The sequence below is a fragment of the Pelophylax lessonae genome (assembly GCF_965119305.1).
Source record: "Pelophylax lessonae genome assembly, chromosome: 11".
Lineage (NCBI taxonomy): Eukaryota > Metazoa > Chordata > Amphibia > Anura > Ranidae > Pelophylax > Pelophylax lessonae.
In genome coordinates, this window is record NC_138778.1 from 55,713,797 (window position 1) to 55,730,040 (window position 16,244).

Here is a 16,244-nt window from a genome sequence, read left to right on the forward strand (position 1 = left end):
GCAAAGATGGGAGTTAATAGCAGACAGAAACCAGCAGGACACAAGGGGTTAGTCAAACAAAAACAAATACGCAAGGAAACAACGTTACACACCACGGCCTAATGTAAAAAGTTAGTTGGACGCGGGGTACACACCTGGCGCTTGTCCTCAGGAGCTTTCAGAAACAGTGCATTGATCAGAGCAATGGCGTAAGTCTGGATTTCCTGGTTACAGCTGAAAGACAAAAAAGGAGGAGATTGCAGAATGTTTAGTTAGGAAAAGCATGGGAAGATATCCTGCAGGAGGGCTAAGTTTTATGGTAAGTATTTCATAATGTGCTAGTATGGGATGCATGCTACCTCCAAAACTACTCTTGTTCAGGGTCAGACGGGCACTCCCTCAATTACCATGTTGAGTACAATGCAGAATCAGCAGTGTCTGAGACATCAAGTTCTCACACACATAATTACTTCCATATAATGGAAAGAAAGGTTCCGCGCTACGGATAAACGATGGCTGCAGCCTCCCTCAAATATAACCAAAGGTTATACAGTAAACCCCCCTCCATTGCGGGGGTTACGTTCCGGACCCAGCCGCGAAAAGTGAAATTCCGCGAAATAGAAAAACCCTATTAAAATACATTGTAGGCATGATTTTTTTACTGTCACTGTACGTGTAGAAGCATTTTAAGGTCTTTAAACACACTTTTAAAACAATAGAAACTCATTTAAACACATAAAAGATACTTAGAGACAGAGCAAGAGCTATGAAAAACACAAAAATCTTTCATTTTTAATGATTTATATAGTAAAATAACATTACAAAAAAAAACGCGAATTACCGGGACCGCAAAAACTGAACCGCGATGTAGCGGGGGATTACTGTATAGGTATTAGAAAAAGGGGGGGGGGGGGATATGGCGCTGCCTAAGAAAAAAGTGGTAGCTATTCGGGTGTGTAAGCCACACAAAATGCTGGAATCAATATAGGTGTATGGAACCATACAAAGAGACTAATGGTAAAATCAATATCTATACCATAAAACATGTAAAATTATTACATTATATATTATTCGTATAGTTACAGTCACCTTTACACTTTTCAGGGGCGGCCGTCCATTAGGGGCACAGGGGCGCTGCCCCCCCTTTCCATGCATCCAGCCCCCTAATCTACATGCGTGACAATAGTGAATTGGTTTGCCGCCCCGAAATACCGAGCACCAGCCGCCACTGACACTGGTATTTTACATATTTACAGTATAGATATTGATTTTACCATTAGTCCCTTTGTAAGGTTCTATACACCTATATTGATTCCAGCATTTTGTGTATCGGTTTACACACCCGACTAGCTACCACTTTTTTCTTAGCAGCGCCATATCCCCCCCCCCTTTTTCTTACATAATTACTTCCAGTTCATAGATGAAACTGGAGGTAACGAAGACCTACTTAGAATTGGTGTACAGAGACAGGCAAAATGCCTGTCCCTGTACACAGTGTAGCAGAACGGCATATTTGTTGCCACATCCCTCTCCCGGTCACTGGTTATTAGGGATGCTGTTGGCTTTACTGCCGACACCCTCCAAGCTACCAGTGACACTGCAGTAGGTAAAGTCCTATGGGGAAGCTGAGATACTAGTTCCACATCACCAGATAAAAACCACAAGGCTCAGAACAGTGAAGACATCAGGTAAATGGAAACATCCATCAGGTGCACAGGCTGCGGTGATCTCTCCAAACACCAAAAGGATACAATACCAAGCAAAAGACAGCCGGCAACTGTTTAAATCTTCCAATTCTTTATTGTTACCCCTCAGTGAGTAGAAACAAGGTGGCTAATGCATTTTGGCAATGAGCCTTGATCACAGCACACACAACATATGAAGAATTTTATATATATATATATATATATATATATATATATATATATATATATACACATACACACATATACACATATACACACACACATATACATGCACACATAATAGGAGACTCCATCCCCACACCAATCAATTAGTAATCAACTTGAGTGCTGTGCTGACCAAAAGGTTTAACAGCTGTTGCAAAGATTGTAGGGGGGAAGTGGTCTCCAATGTGTGTTAATTAAAACCGATAACATCCATAACAAAATTTTTAATGTATCTTTAATATATTATATTACATGAATTATAGACAGGTCATATAATAATTCACTTAAGAAAAAGATCCACATCATAACGATGATTCAATCCTAAAGGCATCCTTGTATGGAGGTTAAATATTCACCAAACCTCCCGAGATAGGAGCCTATGGTGGATGTCACCCCCTCGAGAGGACAAACCAACCCTTTCCAACCCTTGAAAGGTAAAAGAAGCCATATCTCCAGGGTGCACACATTTAAAGTGTTTAGACACATTAGACAAATTCTTATATGAGGCTCCATGGAAATGTTCACTTATTCTGGTTCTCAGGGGTCTGGAAGTACATCCCACATATTGCTTGTGACAAGAGGTACATTCCACAGCATAGATAACATTGCTCGTGCCACAATTAACTAGTTCCACATCAGGTCTACTCTCTCCTTGTAATAGACAGCAGGCAGTGGGTGGATTCGGTTTCAATCGTTTTTATTATTTGTTTTACTAAAGAAGGTAATAAAAGATTGTTTGGTAGAGCAATGAACAATCCTTGCATGTTCTGAGCATGCAACATAGAAAACATACAAATGTGTGGTTTAAAAGAGATTATTGAAGACCATAACACGCAGGTTAGGTCTGGTATGATGGCCCCAACACACTAAAACTAGTCTATAGGTTAGGACAGTAACAAATTATAAACTACTGGTAGAACATTCAAACCTCATGAACTCTACGAGCCACCATCCAACCAACCACCTAGTGCATTGTGTGTATGATAAACACTCACAGATACACAACCCTACCAATATAAAACCACAGTAGGTTGGCCTAGGTGGCAATGCAGTCTCTTACCCATGTTGTGTAATAAGTAAGGCTCTATCAACAATCAAGCTTTACAACTGTCCCTTATAGGGGAACCTGCATCCAACAGTACACCCAGGAGTGTCTGGGTGAAAAAGGGAAAGGGGAAGCGAAAGGTCCATAGTAGGAACGGTACCAAGATTTGCATAAGTTAAAGGGGTGAGAGAAAAGGAAAGAAAGAAGAGGGAAGGGTGAATGCATCCAGAAATCCTCCATCGGTCGTTTAGGTAACCAACTCTATGTATTAGGGACTTGTAGGTATGTTAGCCAGGGGGACCATCAATTTCTCGAATTGTCGTGTAGAACGCTCACAATTTTTTCGTTCAGCACGATCCACGCAAGTTTACGTTTCATCAGAGCTATGTCTAGAATGGGATTTTCCACACTGACGCAATGGCAATTTTGGCCGCCAGGAACACAAAATATATTGACGTCTGCGTATGTCTAGGGACATTTTCCACTGGCTTATTAAGTAGGGCGACACTAGCGTTTTAAACAATGTTAACCATTGTGACCGAAAAAATGAATGAGTGAACCATCATCCAAAAGTGGCGAACCTTAGGGCACGTCCACCACACGTGCATTGGTGTGCCCACCTGGCCACAATCGCAGAAGCAGGAGGCAGAGGGTCCTGCATACATTTTGGACAGGCGCTCTGGCACTAAATACCATCTGTCGTGTACTTTGTATCCCGCCTCAATCAAGGCAACATTAAGTATACCTTTGTGGATTTGTGAGCTCCATTTGCGCAAATCCTCTGTCTCAGGGGCTATGTCCAGATCCCTCTTCTATGCTGCCTGATATGACAATCTAGTAAGAGGGATGATAAACTGTTTATAAAGCATGGAGACTTGTTTTCATATATGATGCGTACTGTCTACGTGCAATGGGTAGATTCTATACCCAACAGCAGGCTGTCTATTGGCTAAGAATCCACCCATTGCCTGCTGTCAAACACAGGGGTAGTGGACCTGATGGGGAACTAGAGTCTGTAAATCAAATCTCCACACCGATTTGCTGTCTGACAGGTGCAGAGGTAGGGAGGAAGCACAGTTACACTGAGGGTCCCAGTGAGCCTTCATGCTTGACCTGTCTACAACAACAGGTACATAACAATTGTTGGTGCAGGTGACAGATTTATGTGGAAGCACAACTGAGTGTCTTTTAAATTCCCCTGATTGTATTTTGGCACTAAAGATTTTGTCAATGACCTATTACAGCATGATTTGTTTTACTGGTCTAAATTTTGCATGATAGGATTATCAGCACTATATTGAATACAAATAGTTATATGCAATATTTTAGAACTATCTGGCTAAAACAGTTTGTTAACATTTCATTTTTACCTCTGATCATAATAAAAATTAAAAAAAAATGATTCCCTAATAGGTGAAGAGTGGAGACTTACACTTGCAGATGACAAATGAGCTGACCCACTGTGATTTCCTCAGCTATTTTATGGTAGAGAGCCTGGCTGTTTAGCACCATACTTTCTAGGATTGCCAACGACCTCTGGAGAATGGAGACATCCACTGATGGCTGAGACACGTATCCAGCAATCTAAAGGAAACAAAAGGGTCAGAACAGTTAGTAGACTCACCTGGAATTCTTTATATTCAGATAATCAGGACCATTCATTTCTAGCTTACGAAGTCTCTGACAATTTTTTAGAGGTCCTGTTACAGGCAGTCCCCGGGTTACAAGCAAGATATGTTCTGTAGGTTTGTTCTTAAAGCGGAGTTCCACCCAAAAGTGGAACTTCCGCTTTAGGTTTTCTACCCCCCTGACATGCCACATTTGGCATGTCATTTGTTTGGGGGGGGAGCGGGTACCTAGTTTTGACAGGTACCCGCTTCCACTTCCGCTCGGAGCGCCGCGGCGCCCTGAACGGAAGTTCTCCTCTCCATCTCCCTCCCTGCAATCTTCTGGGACATGTCAAAGGTCCCAGAAGATTGCCGGCCAATCAAGACGCGCAGCGCGACTCGTGCATGCGCAGTGGGTACCCGGCTGTGTAGCCGCAAACTGTCACAGCCGGGTGCCCACAGTAGTGATGCCGGCGCCGAGGGAGAGGATCGAGGCTTCGGGCGGCCGCATCGCTGGACCGTTGGACAGGTGAGTGAAATGGCTGGAACTCCGCTTTAAGTTAAATTTGTATGCAAGTTGAAACAGGTACATTTTTTAAGTGCAACTCCAGTAAAAAAACTATTTTTAAATTTAGGATAGCATAGGGAAGAGTTAACTGGCCATGTAGTGATGTGGGATGGCAGAAAGGTCCGCCGACAGTAGGTGGCAGCATGTGGTGAGCGGCAAGATGGCCGCCGGGCGGTTTCCAGGACCAGTGTGGCGTCACGGTGCCTCTGTTCTCAAGTATGAGTTGTATGTAAGTTGGAGGCTAGTAATTCAGGGACTGCCTGTATTGGGATGTCATATCTACGTCATTATACTAGTTCAGTGTACAGTGTCTTGTGCATTATAGAACAAGCAAAAAAATGTGTTGTAATTACTGTTTAAATAAAAAATAAAAAAAAAAAAAGGAAAAAAAGGAAAAAAAAAGGAAAAAAAAAGTTCTGTATTTATACATTTTTATGAAGGATTGTACAGTTAGTAAAAAGCTTTGATTTAAAAAGCACTTGGATTAGAAAACAAGGCTGTTTCAAATGCATTAGGGCTCATTTACACTAGTGTTGCCCTCCGAAGAGCAATCCATTATGAATCGCTCTTTAGAGGGAGTTTGAAAGGCAGTATGGAGGCATTAGATCACTTCCACACTGCTTTTTTAAAACCCTAAAATCCTGCATCACTGCACTGCACACGGCTGCAGCATGGCCACATGTTTAGTGGGGGTACATTTTACCACGCTGAATTGTAAAGTATCACGTCCCCGCCATGTGTACACCCTTATCCTCTGCCTTTGCAGCTTAAGGGGGAGCGGTTGGGGGGCGGTAAAAATTCAGCCTTTGTAAGACAGATGGTTTGTCGAGTCCATAATAAGCAGATTCTCTTGTTCAAGTACTAGTAATGTGAAAGGAAGAATCTGACTGTTATGCAACAGGCAACACAACACATTCGCGCTCTGACACTTTTAGGGCCTGTGTTAACAGGCTTTGGGCTTGTGTTGATGGCATCAATTTGAGACCCTTTTGAGATCATTCAGAATTCGACAGGTTGACCCCTTTCTGGATTGTAGTTAATCTGTTTCAAGTGTGTTTTGCATTCCCATAGACGTGCATGGGAATGCAAAATCCATCGAACAAAAGCCCATCAAATAAAGCAGCAATACACATTGCCCACTGTATTCAATAAAGAGATTGTGAACCACTGACCTGTTTTATGAAGGTGAGTGACACCATGTCCCAGGAGACAATACCATGGTCCATTAACTCCAGGAAGGCTGTCAGTGTGAAAGCCAGCATCTCGCTGTAACTGCAAGGTAAGGAGAAAACCCTTTAACCACTATTATACCATATCAGTAAAACAAATACAAAAATCATACAATACTATCGCCTCTACTACTGTGTTTTGCAGAAAGTTTTATTTTTCCACCGAATATATAATGGGATTTTTGACTTACCGTAAAATTCCTTTCTCTGATGTTCATTGACGGACACAGCTTCTGCTCTTCATAACCATTGGGTTATACTGCCCCATACAGGAGGAGGACACTAGGCAAAAAAAAAAAAAGTCTGGCTACGCCCATGGGCAGTCCCAGGGGGTATACTCCCTCTCTCTACTATAGGCACTCAGTTTAGTTACAAGCAGTGTCAGAAGAATTACAACTTCACAGAGGAGTGGGTGCTGTGTCCGTCAATGAACATCAGAGAAATGGATTTTATAGGCAAGTCAAAAGTCCCATTTTCTCTTTTGTTCATTGACGGACACCGCTTCTGATCTCCATTACCTTTGGGCTGTCCCAAAGCAGTGTTAAACATGAGGGATGGGAACAGCAAAAAAATTGCCAAGGCTAAACAGTACCCAACCAGGCAACATGAGCTCAACCAAAACAACTGGAGCCCACCTGAAAAAAACAATACACCCTTTAAAGAGGATTAGATCCTCTCAACAGCAGCCTGCAAAACCTTGCGGCCAAAAGAAGCATCCGCAGATGCCAACACATCCACTTTATAAAACTTTGTGAAAGTGTGCACTGAAGACCAGGTGGCTGCCTTGCAAACCTACGTCACTGATGATGGAAGGCCCTGGAGGCACGAAGCGCCCTAGTAGAGTCTGCCTTAACAGGGAAAGGAGGAACTGGACCCTTGATGGAATAGACCTGAATCACTGTATGTCTGATCCATCTGGAAATGGTCACATAGGGAGCAGACAATCCTTTACAAGGCTCATCCGTGAGCACAAATAGTGAGTCTGACTTCCTGAAAGACTGTAGCTGCCAGGTACACCCTACAGAGTACTCCCGCAGAGTTCGTATGGTCATCTCCAGGTTTTCCACCAGAGCAGTAGGAGATCCTCCAAGTAGCCCAGCACCGCGATCCCTTGTTAGCGTAACAAAGCTAGCAAAGAGGCCAACACTTTTGTGAAGACCTGAGGAGCTGGGGCAAGACCAAACGATAAACGCCACAAACTGATAATGCTCCTCTCCCACAGCAAAGCGGAGAAAGCGCTGGTGACTGGCACATATTGGAATGTGAAGGTAGGCATCCTTGATGTCGATAGAGGCAAGGAAATCCCCCTGACGAAGGGATGCCACCACCGTGCGAATGGATTCCATTCTGAAATTCTGCACACACACAAAGCGGTTCAGCGCCTTGAGGTCCAGGTTTGGATGCACTATGCCTTCCTTCCTAGGACCTGTGAACAGATTTGAGTAAAAACCCTGAAAACGTTCCGAAGTCAGGACAATCACCCCTTGAAGCAACAGGTCTAGTACTGCCCCAAACAGACCCTGTAAGCGGTCCAGGGACAGACGTAAGTTGGAAGAAAATAACCTTTCTGGGGGACAAGAGCGAAACTGGATCTTATAGCCAGACCAAATGACTTCTTAGACCCAATTATCTTGTACAAAGGAAAGTCCATGTGTCCGGAAACCAGCGAAGACATCCCCCCATCCCCGATATGGGTGAAGGCGCACCTTCATGTTGAAGGAGCCTTGTCCACAGGTCTGGAGACGCCTGCTCTCGTTTGCCAGACCAGGTTCATTTGGAACCTCCAGAGGAGGCCTTGAAAGGCTTTGAGCCCTTGTCAGTCGACCCTGAGGGACGAAAATACTGCTTATGAGCCTAGAAGTAGGGCCCACGTCTACGACATGGTCAGCAAAGGCAGGGGGGAGTGGTTCTTCCTCCAAGTCACAGGGTAAAAGCTTAGCCCACTCGGTCAGAGTTGGCAACACCAGGCCAATGGTGAATACAGGCCTCAGTGCCAAACCAGCCAGAGTGTACATATTGCGAGCCACAGCCTCCGCCTTCCTGCCAGCCAGATCCTTAAAGGCCGGGGAATCTTCAACCAGAATCATGGTTGCCTTGTTTAATCTGGAAACAGGAGGGTCCACCACTGGTGCAACTGCCCACTTCTTAGTAAGGGACTCCTCATAGGGATAACGCCTAGTAAAGCGCTTCGGGACCTTAAGGGAAAGCTTTGGTTGTCCCCACTCTTTAGAGACAATTTTGTCAAACTAGGTGGGGAAAGGAAACACCTTTGCCGCTCTGGATGACTTGGGAGTGCCAAAGGGAACCTTCGCCTCGGTCGCCGCTGCAGCTCCATCCTCAAGGTCTCACGTACAATAAGTGTTTCCACCAGCGCCTTTTCCTGCGCGGTTGCAGACGTGAAGGAATCATCCTCACTATCAGAAGATTTCGGCCGTGTGGTTGCACACCCAGCAGGTGATGAGACAGATAAGGCAGGGGTGCTTTTTGCTAGCCCGCCGCCCGAAAGCCACCTCCACCGGGACAATAAAGGACTCCAGGACCGCTGTCAGTGCATTGATGGATGGCTGGGATCGGGAGGGTCCCGCAGCCTCAGAGAGGAGAGATCAGGTGGGGAGATGTGCTCCAAAGACTCCATGAGTCACCAGCGGGAACCCGGAAAAAGTGTAACACACTGCAAGGGATAACCCCTAAAGCGCTGGCAGTACCACCCGGTCGCCAGGCACAAGCACCAAGCGATACTCAGCAGAGAGGGAGAGAACCCCACCAGACTCACTACCCAGCAGAAACAGGCACCTGCAGCCACCAGGATGCACTCCATGTGCGGCGATCAGGAAGTGAAAGGATCCAGGAGCCAGCATTACAGGGCTCCACTATCATGGCCGCCGCCATTTTAAATGGCAAACCACCGCAAAATGGCTACTGGACTAAACCAATGTGGTCGCTGTGCATATAAAACACACAGGCTACAAAAAAATGGCTGCCTAGCGCAGCACTACAAGGCTTACAGGGACCCAGGAGGGAACCCAGGCCTCAAGGACAGACCCAGGCTGGAAAGGTACAACCATCCCCCATCGGCAGCATAGCATCCTGCCCCCACCCCAGAAGATGGACCAGGCCACCCAAACAGCCCCAACATATGTGAAAGAAGGGAGAGGGGGTAGGATGGGGACAGATGAAAAGGGGGGGGGGTGCCTGACGGGAAGGAGAGGAACCCAAGGGTCCGACCATCCCAAGGAGAGGCCCACGTCCAACTCAAAAACCCTCCAGGGGGAGAGAGGGGGGGGGGGGGGACAGCTACTCATCATACCAGGAGCCAGGCCGGCACCACTCCAGACAGAACCCCTCTCCATCTAAATGGGGGGGCCAGGATAAACACTGCGACTCAGGTCAAGACCCGGTCGTATGCGACCTCGTGAGGCTTTTAACTGACAGGCCAGCCCCCGTCCATTGGGGCTATGACGTGGCCGACCTAGTGCGGAGCTGATGTTTGTGTGCGCTCACTGGCCAGAGAGTCCAGCAGTGGATTATAGATCTCACAGGAAAAAAACAGGAGAAAAAATTTCTTTCTAAAATGAAAAAAAAAATTGCCAGGACCAAAGATCCCAGAAAGGAACTAGGCCCTTATTCCTGACTAGGCAGAAAAAACTGAGTGCCTATAGCAGAGAGAGGCAGTATAACCCCTAGGACTGCCTATGGGTGTACCCAGAATTCTTTTCTGCCTAGTGTCCTACTCCTGACCCAATGGTTATGGAGATCAGAAACTGTGTCCACCAATGAACGAAAGAAAAAGCTGGGTTTAATTGCGATTTTTTTTTTATCTCTCTGGATTTCAGCTTTAATCCATGGTTAAAATATGGAAGCACAAACCCTAAATTGCATATAAACCCAAAAATGATATTCCCTAAGCTGCTCCCTTAAGGTTTGTTAAATTATTTAAAATATTTTGATAGATCAGTTTGTTAAGACCATTTAAAAATAAAAAAGGTTTACCATGTCAGAAATTCGGAGCTGTTCTGTATCCTGTGCACACTCCCTGTGCTATCACAAGGGGTCTAGTTAGCCCTCTTAGTTCTCATTTTGGACTACAGAAGAATGAGCAGTCCCTTTGGTGGAGACTGAACCTGTGGTCACACTAGTTGCTGTGTGAAATCACAGCAAATTTTCTGTGAATTCGGCACCGCATCTAAATCGCAACCCGTTCATGCAAACCGAATGCAGAGTGTATGGTAAGTTAACGACATCCCACAATCGGTTTGAAAATGCAGCGCAATTTGCAGAATCAGATTACGTGGGTGTGAACACCCATGCGGTCCAGTTCTGGTGTGGACAAAAAAAAGGGCCCTGCACAGTTTGGTGCGAATGTCCTGCAATTTGAGCCATACAAATTCATGGCTCTAATCGCACACAGAGCGATTCCTGTGCGAATCACATGCGGTGTATTGCACCGCAGCAGTGTAATACCAGGCTTACTAAAATTGGAGCACTCAGAATACGGTGCAGCTGTGCATGGTAACCAATCAGCTTCTACCTTCAGCTTGTTCAACTAAGCTTTGGCAATAAAAACTGGAAATTGATTGGTTTCTATGCAGAGCTGCACCAGATTTTGCACCATGCAGTTTTAGTAAATAACCCCATTTATGTCAGTTAAATTTACCTTTGGAAATTATTTGTTAAAGCGGTTTGATCAGATCAAAAAAAAACAGTTGATCAGATAAAAAATTCAGAGTAGTTCTGTATCCTATGCACACTTCCTGCATTATCGCAAGTAGTCTAATTAGCCCCCCCCCCCCCCCCCCAGTTTTCAATTAGGACTACAGAATAATGAGTGTTTAGGTTTTAAAGATGAGGAGAGTGGAAAGGTTTGAATAGCTTAGCAAAAGACAACTGGGCAGGGCTGACACCATGCACTTAAACACACTGTGCGGTCAGTAAACAAAAGGACTTAGTAGTGGAGTGCATTTCTGGCAAATCAATTCGTATTTTTCTGTACTCGCAGGGTCCTTTTTTAAAACATGGGGAAATTGTATATATTTTTAAGATATACAGCATATTGTTTTTTTATTCTGCCCTGACATACACTAAGCCACAAAAGTCTTAAAAAGGATTAGGAAAATATGGTACTGACTGTGATAGAAGCTTTGTGCCACCTTCAACCAATCGAGTAAGTATAGTAACTCCATCCATATTAATGAATTCAGTTGCAAAAGTAGTGTCTGCAGACAGCTTAGCCAGTTCCTTCATTGCCTCCAGCCTGGAGTCCATACTGGAGCACTGAATTCGTTCCAGAAGCTGCCGTGCTGCGCGGGACTGTCAAGAAAGTGAAACCAGATTTAAAGTGATATTAAAGGTTCCCTTTTTTTTTATAAAATAATAAACTTACTTATAATCCTTACCTGCTCTGTTTTGGACAGAAGCAGCCCCGATCCTCTTCTTCTGGGGTCACCTGTCAGTGCTCCTGTATCCTCCTCTTCGGCGAGTGCCCTCATGGGAAGCGGCTTCCTATAGGGGCACTCGTGCAGGCTCGCTCCCAAGCTGCCTTGTCTGCATCCATTGACACCGACAGGGAGGCTCAGCCCCGCCCTCCGCTCCTCGTCACAGCATTTGATTGACAGAAGTGGGAACCAACGGCTCCTGCTTCTATCAATCTGCCTAAAGAGGAGGGACGGAGCTGGGAGAGCCTCGGCTCTCATGCACAGCGCTGGATCGTGAATGGGTAAGTATAAGGGGGGGGGGGGCAGGGATTCTACTACACAGATAGTTTTTTTACTTTAAATTCTTCATGCTGGCGGCACACATATATGCGGCTTCTCGGCATGTGAGTAAACCGAACGCTGCGCACTCCTAGCACAGTAGCCAGTGGTTACAAGAAAGCTGATGCACACTAGCAAATCAGGAGCTTTCTGATCAGGTGAGCGCTGTGACAGCCAATCACAGCGCTCACATGACCCGAATTCCCGCCTCCCGGCTTTTAAAACCCTTTTAGATTGTAAGCTCTAACGAGCAGGGCCCTCTGATTCCTTTTTTTCCAAATTGTAGTGTAACTGTAATGTCTGCCCTCATTTTGTTAAGCGCTGCGCAAACTGTTGGCGCTATATAAATCCTGTATAATAATAATAATAATTAAAAGGGCCAAGAGGCAGTTGATGGGAATGGGTAATAAATAAATGTAAAAAACCTTTAGGCTTTAGAACCACAAAGGCAAAGCAAAGACAAGTTTACAGAAGAAGAATAGCTCCCAGCAAGAGAAAAGGTGCTCTATCAACAATAGGCCAATTTAAAGGGGTGATGGGAGAGAGAGGTTTGTGTTACTCATATCAAGAGTTCATATCAAAGCTTTTCTGATGCCATTTAGAACATGAAGGTGAAATCTAAATCAGTTACTGCAAATGAATTGGGTGCTCTTCCTTTTCTACAGATGTAATAGGAGAAGAACTGTATGTGGGTGACTATAGCTAGCAGATTCCAGCTATGGGTTTCCTTTCCTCTAGCACACACCTCTGACAACGAATGAAAACAGCCGATTGGTTACTACAGACAACATATTGTCTTTCTTGTAATTCTATAGCAAACATACATCATCATTCATAAATCCACAATGCTGAGAAAGTGTCAGTAAGAATAGGAATCACAAAGGTAATGTATTACTTACAGGGGACACAGCCAAACGTAATATGGTACCATTCTTTATGTCACAACGTGTCTGGAAAAAAAAAATTAATCTTGAGATATGGGCCAAACACGCATAAACCAATAACAGCGATTTATTGAATAATGGCTGCTTACCTGCTCAGTAATGTACAGTTGGGGGCCATCTGCATACCGGAATGCATAATATTCAGAGTTAGGTAAGGACCATCTGAGACAAAGATAAAAAAACAAGACACCTTTATCTCTACATGTCACAGTGAGGAGCAGCCTGACACCATTAATGGAACACAGAGCCTATGGGAAGTATTTTTTATTTACCTCTTCTTAGGAATTGATAATGTGTAAGCAATACCAATAACTTAATAAAAATAAGATGTTTGTTCTCCTCATACAATCCCTTTCTTGAAGCCCACTGAAGGACACAGGAAGCAATTAAAGTGATACTAAACACGCACTGTTTAATTTATGCTGCCCCCTTCTCTTTCTGTATATGAATGATGGCACTGTAATTATTTTAATAAAAAAAAAAAAAAATCATTACGTTTTTCCTATTGATATAAAGCGGTCACATGATCCAAATCTTTAAACATAAGCAGGAGGAGGTTCTAGTCCTCTGCTGCTGGTCACATGTTCAAAAAAAAACAGCCTTTGGAATACAGAGTAAATTAAAATATTTAACATCAATAAACTGTTTTAAATTGTCAAACAAACATATATTTGAAATCAAATCTTTAATATTTTGGCAATAACATGATGTGGGCATATTTTCTGCCAATTACAGGCTGTGTCACGCCCCTCCAGCCTTTGTCTTAAAATGAGAGGGAGGTAAAGCCTCCATCAATCTACATGTAATACCCTACCCCATTGTGTTTAGCTGGTTAGTGGGCATGGAGGAGGAAGGAGAGAGTGGGCTGTCATTTACCACTGTGTATACGCCCACATGTGTGACTCTATAGTCACATAGGCTGCTTAGATGTGATAGGGAGGAAAAACGTAAATCAACGGACACCGGACTCTTCCCAATTCTGGGAAAACGAAAGTCTTCTCCTGCAGTGGGGGTGTGTCCACACTGCAACGGTTACCTGTTCGTTTCTGCCTAGGGTATGGGAAAAGCACTTCTACTTGCCTGATCCTCCGCTCCCCTGACAGACGGCACTTACCTACGCTCTGGTAGTGGACTATTCATCAGCGTCCTCACTCAAATACTTGATACATCAGAGGACTATAAAAAGTCAGAGCATAGGGGAGAATAAGCTGCAGAGACCAGTCTAGCAGTGTGAGGAAGCCTGCGGTAGTGGAGGATTAGAAAAGTATAACTGCTGTACCTGGTGCTATACACCTAAATGAGAAGTTTCCTTTTGCAGTGTGGGCACCGTCCCACTACATCAGAGAACTTTTTGATTTCCTGGAGTTTAGCTTTAATTTTCCAGATTACCAAAATTGGATCGCATGGTGGTTCACATTAGTGCGATCCAATTCTGTGCGAACTTGCAGATCGCACTGCGATATGCGATCGCAACTGGGGGTGTTGTTAACTTTTAATTGACACCCCCTGCGTATCGCATACGGCAGTGTGAACTGCCAGGGGTGCGGATGCGATGCGGGATCACGCTGCATATTCGCAGCATTCCCGCATCGCACAAATGTGAACCGGGACTTAAAATGCAATACATTACATTTTGTTTTTGGGGTTTGGCTCCTTCTCTTTAATTTGTTTTTAATTGCCTGCACCTGTCTATATGGGGGTGGAGGGTGTGTATAAATTTGTGTATAAAAAGAGTCTAGTAGTTTGTATCAGGCTATGATTAATGCCAACCATAAACTAGCCAAAAATGTGTTTAACTATGTCATTTGGACCATTTGTTTGTTTTTGGTCCAGTTAATGGGCACAGATTCAGTTTCCACTTTTCAGAGCCAAAAAATCGAAGGAACAGGTCGGAAAATTCTGCCAAACAAACGATAAATTGAAAGCTTGAAGTGGTTGTAAAGTCAGAAGGTTATTTATCTGGTAAAAAGCCTTCTGTGTGCAGCAGCCCCCCTCTGCCCCCTTATTACTTACCAAAGCCCCATCTAGAGCCAGCTATGTTGCAGCAGTGTCTCGGCTGCCCGGGACTCCCTTCCTCATTGGCTGAGACAGCAGCACGGCGCCATTGGCTGCTGGTGCTGTCATTTTAAGTCAGTCAGCCAATAAGAAGAGAAAAGGGGTGGGGCCGGGTCGAGGCTCCATGTCTGGATGGACACAGGGAGCTGTGACTCGGCTCGGGTGCTCCCATAGCAAGCTGCTGGCTGTGGGGGCACTCAACTGGAGGGAGGGGCCGAGAGCTGAGAAGAGGAGGATCTGGGCTGCTCTGTATAAAATCACTGCATAGAGCAAATAAATGACAGATGTTATTTTTAACTAAAAAAAACAAAACAAGACTTTACACAATCACTTTCCCCACTTCCGGACCGCCCACCGTGTATTTATGTCACTACTTTGAAGTTAAATACTGAGGTTATGGCAGATAGCTGCCAGAATTCCGGTATATTTTTAAACGGCGGGCAGTCTGCTTTCATATAAAAGCGGTCCCAGGATCACTTTTATGTGGCTGCGGGAGAGGTGCCCCTTCCGCCGCTTCTCAATCGTTTTCCCAGCTTCCCGGAGCCGTCAGTAACAGGGAAAACGATCCAGTCCTCTGTGTGGATGGGCAGGAAATCGAGTAAGGGCAAGACCTTTGGAGGACTGGAGTGACGTCAAACGTCACTTCTGCCCTCCGGCCCTAATGGGGGCCATTTTGTCTTGGCCAGACGACGCACCCAATCGTGGATTACGGCAGCGAAGGACTTCCGGGACTACCCGATCTGGCGTGGAGCCACATCAGAGTAGGAGTGGAGGCCCCGAACCTGCCGCTTACATGAGATAAGCTTATGACTATTTTAGCACAAGTGAGTGCGATGTATGTTGTTTTTCTTTCAATAAAACTATCAGATGTATTGCACTAGTGGAGATATTCTTTATTTTCCACATATATGGGAGGAATAGAGGAAGAGGGCTACTGAACTGGATTCGGAACCATCCCTTGCTGTTATCTGCTTGTCCTATGGTGGCGTGTGGATTTGTTGTGTACATGCAAGGTGTGCTCATTTATGAGAGTAAGTGAGCATTGTGATCCGGTGAGTGGCCATTTCTTACTGTCCCCCTGCACTTGGTGGTGGAGTAGCGGTTACCCTACCAGACTACACGAATTATTGGCGTCTTTTCAAGAACGCTTAGACCCT

At 44.8% G+C, this 16,244-nt stretch overlaps 1 protein-coding gene across 2 annotated transcripts in view; it reads right to left on the reverse strand.

Annotated features, from left to right (window-relative positions):
- Positions 1-16,244, reverse strand: part of ELMO2 (engulfment and cell motility 2) — a 186,090-nt gene that overhangs the window by 46,393 nt on the left and 123,453 nt on the right. For both annotated transcript variants that reach the window (XM_082271363.1, XM_082271364.1), the window contains exons 4-9: positions 13,122-13,194; positions 12,988-13,038; positions 11,464-11,645; positions 6,282-6,381; positions 4,367-4,518; positions 135-213 (exon numbers count right to left, since the gene is read on the reverse strand). In XM_082271363.1, the coding sequence (XP_082127489.1) occupies positions 135-213; positions 4,367-4,518; positions 6,282-6,381; positions 11,464-11,645; positions 12,988-13,038; positions 13,122-13,194 (637 nt within the window). The remainder of the gene's footprint in view (positions 1-134; positions 214-4,366; positions 4,519-6,281; positions 6,382-11,463; positions 11,646-12,987; positions 13,039-13,121; positions 13,195-16,244) is intronic.